Genomic DNA, 9,298 nt, shown 5'->3' with positions numbered 1-9,298 from the left:
TTTGAGAGCCATTAGTTATACATTTATAAGTAATATATTTCCTTTTCTGTGTACGCTATGGTTCATGTGCTACTATAATTACGAAATGAGCCATGATTTTCAGAAATAGGAATCTAAAATAGCAGTCCCAGAACCTCTTAACTCATTCATTTGTTCCTACATTTTTGAAGAACACATTCTTACTGCCCCAAATCAGGAAAGCACTTACTCTTATGCTTAAATCTAACACATTTGGATTCTCTTCGGAGTAGAGACGCTTTCCGGAAGTGAGAGACTTACGATCCTATCTAGAGATTTCACAATCTAATTTTAGGCACAAAGCTTGTATGTATGTATATATCTGCATACTTTATCATAATAGAAATGCTCTTGCTGAGCTGAGATTTTCATCTTATTAAAATCAATAGGACTGTTTACAGCAACTCCGATTGCTAATTCTTATAACAGAGATTTCCACCTCCACTTGGGTTTGCCATGACTGAAAACTCATACTGTAAATTCAGGCACAAAACACAGGCCACTCTAAATTTGGGATTTCACCTCTGCTCCCTGGACCGAAAAAAAAACGAAGACATGTAGACTGACGCTTATACACTAGGAAACCAATTTTTAGACATAACTTACTTTCTGACACCTAAACAAAATACCAACCACTTTCTGTTTGATACTGGGAATTTCCTTCTTTGATACAGGAAACTCATGTTTTGTTTAGGTGCTGAGAACCTCTTCCCCAGGTGCTCTTCTCTTTCCAGTTCATGACTTTTGGAGCTCTCATAACCGTTTCTCCATCTGCTTTTTCTCCACCAATTTCCTCCCACCTATTCCCCTCACACCTCGTGTCTAGCTTAGCTCTGCTGAGGAAGTACATGAGGATGGAGTCAAAGGCAGCTACACTCTTATTTCATAACACTCAAAACCATCTTGTCGTGTATAGAGCCACGTTTAAATGTTACGTAGTATAGCTACAGCTACATAACAAGAAAAAAAGAGGAAAGAAGTGATTACAAAACCTTTCTTCCAGCACTTCAGGATGAAGATTGTGAAAAATTAACTTGAAATCGAAGAGATTTAGGAACCCTGCTACTTTACTTTCACGTGCGTGAACCTTATGGGAAAATGCCCCATATATCACTGAGTTCAGTTATGTTGATGTTGAAAACACCATTTGCTGCTTTTCTTAAATAATAGCTGTCAGAGGTTCAGGTATCTGCACTCCAATAGAAGCAGCAGTTTAAGTATTAGTTGTGGCATTTTGCTCAAGATATAAATGCTGAAGAAATCTTGACACTGAGAAATGGAGATCAGACCATGGCCAGGAAACGACTGTCACTGACGGTCACAGAAAAAGTATTGCCTTGATAAAAACATTCAAGACATCTGACAGGGAAAGAGCTATAAAAATATTTTACTAGGGAACTCCTAGAAGTCTTAACAAAAATCAAATAATATTAGGAAATTCATTTTTAAGATAATGTGAGCATGTTTTTAAAAACCTGTAATACTGAACTAACTGACTTTACCTCTGCTCTTCAGTGCCACATAAAAGTATGTCAAATGAATTATTTTTTCCAAAAATCTCACAGATGGCAGGTGTGGAAAATCATGCTGTCACTGGAAAGCACCATTGATTTTAACTGTGCAACAGCTCCTGTGCTATATCATACAGTATCCAAAGCAAACAAATAATGGAAATGTACCAGTGAGAAGTCAAACCCGACTTTCAGGTACTGTAGTATTGCATAACATGATTTGTACTTGCATTATTCAAGGACATGCCGATGTTGAGTAATGCCCTTAGCTTACCTAAGAGTTAACTTAATCTTTAGTGAGTCTACAACTGAGGAAAAAAATAGGGTAAACTCTAGCATTGCAAATTTTATATTGAGATAAAAAAAAGAATTTATAAGTGAAACATGTAGGGTGCTGGTGTCTATATAACAATTTCCTATACTGATTATTTTTCATTTGTGAAGATTATCCCATGCAAAAATTCATGTGCTGCTTAGATGTTGAACATAAAATGGAGGAAAGAATCTTTACATGATTTTTCTCCTGTGGGCGTAAACAGATATTTTTAACTTCAGCTACCAAACAGAACTGACTGAGACAGAATTAGATTATACTTCCAACCAATACTTTTGTACCTTGCAAATATATAACAGCTGTGATTCTGAAAGATTTAGAACTAAGTTTGTTAATATCAGTTGTTGCTAAGAGATGCATTGCCTTTAGTAGAAGAATGAATATGCACCCACATACTAAGTGGATCGATGAAATAAAAGTCGCAAACCCAATACAAAATAACTTGTTTATATTACAAAAGGGCCTGAAAATATTTTATTGTGGAAAGAAAATCAGCATCATTGGTGAGTTTTGTTTACTTGCCTCCTCACAGAAGGTATACTCAGTCAGTGATGACATTTTTAAAAATGAAGAATTATTGAAAATCCTATTGAAGATTATAACTCAATATAATTCTTGCAGGAGACTCAAGAAATTAAGCCATTAAACCACACACTTTTAGTACATAGTCTTTTTTGAATGATATTGCAAAGTCTAAAGAAGTTTGAGCCTCTGACAAAAAGCTTAAAAGGGAAGATAGATACCAGATATTTTCATACGGTTATGAGTATTGCAGTTACTCATAACTGTTTCATACAGCTATGAGTATTGAATTGCTATTATCATTATTTTATCACCTGCCTCTTCTTTATTGCTAGTTAATGTATGCTCCAGTTTCACTCACCTCTGCTCAGTACAGTACACTGAGTTTCCATACTTCTCTCTAGACTTTTTTCATATTTCCTAAACTATGTCCATAATTTACTTCCCATATAAGATATCATTTTATTTATAGATTTTTCTGTCATGTTTGTATTGCTCTCTAAAAAGATCTTATTTGACCTCTTTTTAGCATACTTCACTGATAAAACCCCTACATTAAGTGTTGGTGGGGGTAAATGACATAGATGGCAAGGTCTGAAAAGATAACAAAGTTCTGCCACCAAAAAGCACTACAAAAAATGATTATCCATTTTCTGGGTCTTCTTAATAACGTTTTGTTGGGTCTTGTGGGAAAAAAAAAAACCAACACACCGTTACAAAAAAGGAGTTTTAGACCATATAAAAATGTTCTTTAGAAAAAGACCATCCTCACTAGGAGACAGAGTAATTGCAGCAATGAGTACTCAGGGACTAAAGCACAACTGAGCTGGACACACTATACAAGTCTCAATACTTGACAGTGCCAGAAGAAATTTTCCTGATATCAAATTAGCAAAAGTCCCTCTGTGATGATTATGTACAAGATACACCATAGGTAGATAATAATAACTCTAGTATATGTATGGAAAATTTAAGGTAAAAAATGAAGTAGCTTGCCCAAAGCCCCAAAGATCAGCAGTGCTGACATTTCTAACAAAATTCAAGTTAACTCTTAATTCACAGTCTGTATTCACTCCACGACTATCCTAATGGTTTTTGCTGTTGTATGAATGAAACGGCTTTTTCTCCTGGGTGACAGTCATTATTTTTAAACAATCCTCCCATTCCCCCGCAACCTGCTAATTATCTCTTGGGGAAAAAAGTGAAACTCCAGCTGTGGGAACATAGACAGGGCTGTGTCTTGTTCTAAGAAAATCGCTTCAGGAAAAAGACTGGTGAACGGTTATGAAACTGCAAAGTGGATTCTGACCCACTGCAGAGTCACTCCATAGCATGTCTCATAGCAGATAAGCCATGGAAAGCAACAAAATACAGCGTCTCATGCCCAGACAGCAGATGGTCACAGATAACTCCCAACAGCAGATGTCGTAATGAACCACTACTTCCTATATCAACACTGCTAATATTTTTCACTAAGCAACTTTTCCTCTCTGACTTGGCTAGTTCAAGGACTCAAATATCTAAAGACTGGATTTTGCTGCAGTTGGGTCGTCCTCGTGGAAGTGGCCACCATGCCAAAATATCACATGTAATAGTTGAAATACACACATCTTTGCATGTGGAAAAGAACGCATTAAAATTCTGGCCAATGATGGGTTAGAAACTGGATGTAAAGTACAAAAAAACACACAGAAAGACTCCGTGGCTAGAAATTTGAAAGTAGCTGCTCAATATGCTTTTGAAGCCTCACAAATATGAGTGAATTCTTAGCTGAACTGTATTGCAGTCATACTATTATCATGCCTTCAGCTGAACTACTTCAAATGGAAAACTGGAAGAACTTGTAAATTAAGCAGGGTTATCTTGGGTCAACTTCTGAACAGAAAATGTATGTGCTGTCACAACCGGTGACGGCAATTCGTTAGATAGCTTCTCAGTGGGCCTGAAGGAAGAAGAACATAGACGGTTGTTAGATGATGCTTGATGCTGCAAACGCCTTCATTTGGGTAAGACTGACAACAAGGTTGTGAGAACTTGTTGCCCTTAAATATCATGCAATGCATCTTATAGACAGACATAGCTTTTATACACAATTGGAAGCAGAGAAGCAGAATATCTCTCAGGGTGTCATGCAACAGCACTCCTGCTGAGGGAAGTTTTCAGCTCTTTTTGGACCTCTTTGTTCTGCATCCTATTTTTGCAACTGCTTTTTACATCTGCAGAGAAAAGACGGGAGAAGAAACCCCAAACTGATAATGTGTAGTAGCTATCAGTGTTACCTCCTTGTACGATGCTCTTATTATACCTTATAAGTGCCTGTAAAAAGCACTCCCTCCACTGCCTAAAAAATACCAAGACTTGGATTAATCCTATCAGATTTTAGACATTTAGAACCACTAATGGCAACAGAAATGGGCACCTCTAGTCTATCCAAAGCCTGAAGTGCTCTGCAAGACAACTGTACAATTAACTTAGAGTTATAGAGGAAGACTACGGCCTTCCAAAGAAAGAAAAAAGCAGTCTTTGTTTTCCCAGGACAAGTGGCTAAATATTAATCTGACCGAATTTGGCCTCTGGATACATGATAAGAACATGAGAACTGAATGTGAAGGAGATATTGTACTTGAAATTCAGGCCAGGTATTTTGTCCTCGTGCCCATGTGAATTCCCCCCTGCAAACCAGTGCTTCGCTGTTCCCTTGAGCTCCCTGCTTCTTATATTCCTGTTTACTCTTGTATAAATTATACACCCTTTGAGACAGGAACGATTATTTTTCATTAGTATGACCTCTGAAAAGCCTTATCACTGCCAGTACCATGCTGTCAGTAACTAACAGCAGTTCCAGCTACAGCACCTCACGAACCGCAAGATTTTAGACCCTGTCTCTCGGGCTGGGGGGCTTGTTGACCTTTGAGGACTCCTCGAGCACAGGCGCCTGCCCTCCCGTGCCCAGCAGTCATTGTGAGGGTCGTGCCAGCCAGGTGGCTACAATAGCACTCGTCCTTCATCCTCCCCGCAGGTGGCTCGGAGGCTGGGACTCCTTCCAGAGGCCTCTTGCAAGAAGAGCTACACAAACCGGGGGAGCACCAGCCTGTGACCTCCAGGGCCGGCTCCAGTCCAAAGCACGTTAGGCAGTTCATTGGAATCCTGTTGGCTTTAGAGTTAATAATTCACCTCTCCTTTTCCATTTTTGAACAAGCTCTTTATTTGCATGGTGCAGGGTAGGTTAATCATGTCATTTGCAGCTGCTTTGAACTACTGTCCCCCAGCCCCTGTGACAGGTGAAACCGTGACCATGCCACATTCCTTGCGACATGGGTGGTTAGTTTCCCCTAACGTGAGTATCTTTATGTGCGCCCTCCAGTATCTGTAGCATCTGTAAGCTATCCATCTATCTATCTATAATATCTGTAAGCTTCGGGGACAGGCAGAGGAAGGCGCTGAGAGGGGGCGAGACGTGAGCGCGAGGCTCCCAGCACCGAAACAGTTAATGGCGGCGGCGCCGAGGCAAGATGGCGCCGCACCGCCTTCGCCCCCGCCCCCCCCCCCGCGCCTCCTCCCCCTCCCTCGCGCTGGGCACTCGCGCGGCGGCTGCCCCGCGCCGCTGTCGCGCGGTGATGCGTCACCGCCCGGGGCACGGGGCGGCGCGCGGCTCGGGGGCGGCGGGCGCGGAGCGGGCGGCGAACATGGCCGGCGTTGCCGACGCCGCTGCCGCCGCCGCGCCGGGCAGCGGCGGGGAGGGACGGCGCGGCGGCGCCCTGGAGCAGCAGGAGAGCGGCCGCGGGGAGCCGAAAACTCTCTGGGGGAGCAGCGAGTCGCGGCCGCCTCCCGCCAGCCCGGGGCAGCCGTCCCCGCAGCAGCGAACGGAGACGCTGGGCTTCTACGAGAGCGACCGGGGCAGGAAGAAGAAGCGCGGCCTCTCGGGTGAGGGGCGGCGGCGGCGGGGCGAGAGGCCTCCTCCCGCAGGCCGGGTCGGGTGGAGGGCAGCGAGGGCCGCCGGGCTGGGTTGGCTTTCCCCATGGGAGTTCGGGGTGGCCGGCCGTGGCGGCGTTGCCTGGGGCGGGCGGTGCCTCCGGGGCGCGCCGCCAGCGCTGGCTCCACACAGCGGCGCCCGGCCCGGCCCGCCTGAGGGGCCTGGGTGGGTGCTCGAGGCGGGGCTGAGGGCGTCGCGGCCGCCCGCCAGTGCAAACTTTCAGCGAACGACTTCAAAAAGTGCGCCGGGACCTCACGGTCCCGGGGAGCGGCGGCGTTCGGCCGCTCTGGTGGCGGGGACGGGCGGGCGGGGAGCTTCCCGCCGGCTGCGCTGCCTCCTCTCTCCCTGCCCTGAAGTGCGGTCAGCGAGCGCGGCCGTGACAGTGAAATAAAGCCCCTCAGCGTGGCCGGCTGCCTCCCTGCTGTCCACAGGAGCGTGTTCGGGAAGGGGAACGGGGCGGTGAAGTCCCCGTGGGTGCCCTGTCACGCCGCGTGTTCACTGGTGATCGTCAGGGGGAATTTAAACAACACGGGCATCATCCGTCGAAGTGTCGTACGCTGAAGCTGACACCCGGACTGCGGGGCTCGATGCCTGCCGGAGTGCCCCGCAGCGAGCCCGGTGCACAGCAGTGTCTGAGAGGAGCAGAGGAGAGGGGTCTGGGCCGGCGCCCGGCTTCATCCCCTTAACGGTTCTTGTTCACAGAGTCACAGAATGGTAGGAGTTGGAAGGAACCTCTAGAGATTATCTAGTCCAACCCTCCTGCCAAAGTAGGTTCACCTACAGCAGCCTGGACAGGAACGCATCCAGGCGGGTTTTGAATATCTCCGGAGAAGGAGACTCCACAACCTCTCTGGGCAGCCTGTTCCGGTGCTCTGTCACCCTCAAAGTAAAGGAGTTTTTCCTTATGTTCAAACAGAATTTCCTGTGTTTCAGTTTGTGCCTGTTGCCCCTTGTCCTGTCACCGCGCAGCACTGAAAAGAGTCTGGCCCCATTCTCTTGACACCCACCCTTTAGATATTTATAAGCATTGATGAGATCCCCCTCTCAGTCTTCTCTACTCTGGGCTAAACAGGCTAAATATTTTATGTACACATAGCTATGAGACCAGTAGTCTTTGCCTCTACTACTGAAAATAATGGTGCTGTTAGAGTCTTGGAAGTTGTATGCAGATTGTTAGAAGTCTTTTGAACTAAATGTAGTATACTAACTGAGGATTTCATAAGGAAAAATGTTACGGCCTTTGATATCAATCTGCATTTACACTTGAACTGGTTATTTCAGGTATCTAGAGAATAATTTTTGAAAATACCCCTGGCTTTTTCATAAACATTTTTACTCTGTGTCGCAGGGTTGATTTAGTGTTGGTAATGTTATAAATAACTTTATTAGCACCTTATTCTTAATTGAGTGGCTTGCTGAAAATCTGGAAAGTGCTTAAAGTGCTGTTGGAATTTCCAGACTTTCTACTTCAATGTTGGCTTGAATGTGATACTGCAGTTCTTATCAAATACAAAAAATTAAAAATAGGAATTAGGATTTAACTTAAATAGTCTGCCAACAACTCAGTGCTTTCCTTCGAAGCTTGACAGGTGCTGTGTCCATTTCTGACATGTGTTATGTCATAGGACATGCAGCATCATTGACTGCAGTTTTGTGATATTGATGAAACCGATGCATTTTCCATAGTTGTAAGGAACTGGCTTTATTGTAGTATTATGAATTACTTCATGATGAAAAAAAGAAAGGTCAAGATGCCTACTGATGTGTCTGAAAGACAGCTCAGCAAATAACTTTATAAAAAGTAAGGAAATTGTTATTTTGGGGGGGATTTTCTAATTATCTTCCAACAATTAATTTTAAATTAAAACAGTTAAAAATAATTGGAGCTCGCTGACTCTTCAGGACAAGAAAACTTTAGAAGGAAAGGCTTCTTGATAGAGCAACTAAAAATTCTAACTCATCTAAGGGTAGCAATATGTTATATAGTACGTAAAAGTAGTTTTTTTTCAAGATGGTAAAGCAGGTCCAGTACCGTACAGAGGAGTTGTTTGGAGGAGAAGAAAATATTAAAAAAAAAAAAAAAGAAAAAGTGCTGTCTTAGATTTGATTGACGTATTTGAGTGTTTATGGAAGAAGTGTGTATTTAGGATTGATGGGAGTGAAGTGAGTGCCTGGAATTGTTGCATTTGGGATTAAAGTTCCAGTTATGTAACAATAGAAAGTAACTGAGGCACAGTGCATTTTGCATTTGCACAAATTTTCCTCTCCATTTCTGGTTAATGGTTATTCTTTGTGTAGCTATGCATTGACGTATAACTTAGGTAAATCATTATCCTTTTGCCTTGAAGGAATTAGTGGCTTTTTATGTTTAGAAGATGCTTCTGCTTTTCTGTCCTGAGGTGGGGAGATAAATGAGAATATGAGTATGCTGTCTGAACAGTTTAAACTTAGGCCACAGTCTAAAACTTCCTGACTGCAAAAGAGGGAAATTTGAACTAGGAAAGGAATTTGAAGTAGGAATTAGAGCGTTTATTTTTAAAAGAAAATTATGCTTTGATAGCAGAATTAAGCCATTTTTCAGATGATTTATTACTCTGTCCTGCCTTGGTGTCTCATCCTGTTCTTTTGCTTACCGTGTTTTTCCTACAGGGTCAGCCGCTGGTCTGTTCACAGCTGGCACAGAACTAGGGCTGATGCTGGTTGGCAGTAAGCGCTCAGGAAGGAGGTGGCTGAGCGACTGTGTGCTTCAGTGCATCCCCTGTCAGTGGAGAGATTTGCAGTCACAGTCTGGAGCTTGTGTATTGGTCAGCTTTAGTCATGAGAAGTGATTATCTCTGAATAGCTAGGGCATGAAAGTCTAGCCAGGTGAAAGAAACTTAAAATTATTTGCTTTTCAATAATAAGCCTGTGAACCAGTTTGTGTGAGGTAAGGAGTGGGAA

At 43.5% G+C, this 9,298-nt stretch overlaps 1 protein-coding gene across 7 annotated transcripts in view; it reads left to right on the top strand.

The window, feature by feature from the left end:
- Positions 1 to 6,000: 6,000 nt before the first annotated feature.
- The window catches only part of TAPT1 (transmembrane anterior posterior transformation 1), a 51,070-nt gene continuing 47,772 nt past the window's right edge, over positions 6,001 to 9,298 (top strand). For 2 of the 7 annotated variants that reach the window (XM_074587636.1, XM_074587634.1), the window contains exon 1: positions 6,001 to 6,309. In XM_074587636.1, coding sequence (XP_074443737.1) covers positions 6,003 to 6,309 — 307 coding nt within the window. In that variant the 5' untranslated portion in view covers positions 6,001 to 6,002. The remainder of the gene's footprint in view (positions 6,310 to 9,298) is intronic. The other 5 variants (XM_074587641.1, XM_074587639.1, XM_074587638.1 and 2 more) reach the window with 3 other exon arrangements.

Source organism: Larus michahellis, chromosome 5 (genome assembly GCF_964199755.1).
Source record: "Larus michahellis chromosome 5, bLarMic1.1, whole genome shotgun sequence".
In the NCBI taxonomy this organism is placed as follows: domain Eukaryota; kingdom Metazoa; phylum Chordata; class Aves; order Charadriiformes; family Laridae; genus Larus; species Larus michahellis.
The sequence above is the reverse complement of the archived record's forward strand: the minus strand, read 5'-3'. Positions and strand labels throughout refer to the sequence as shown.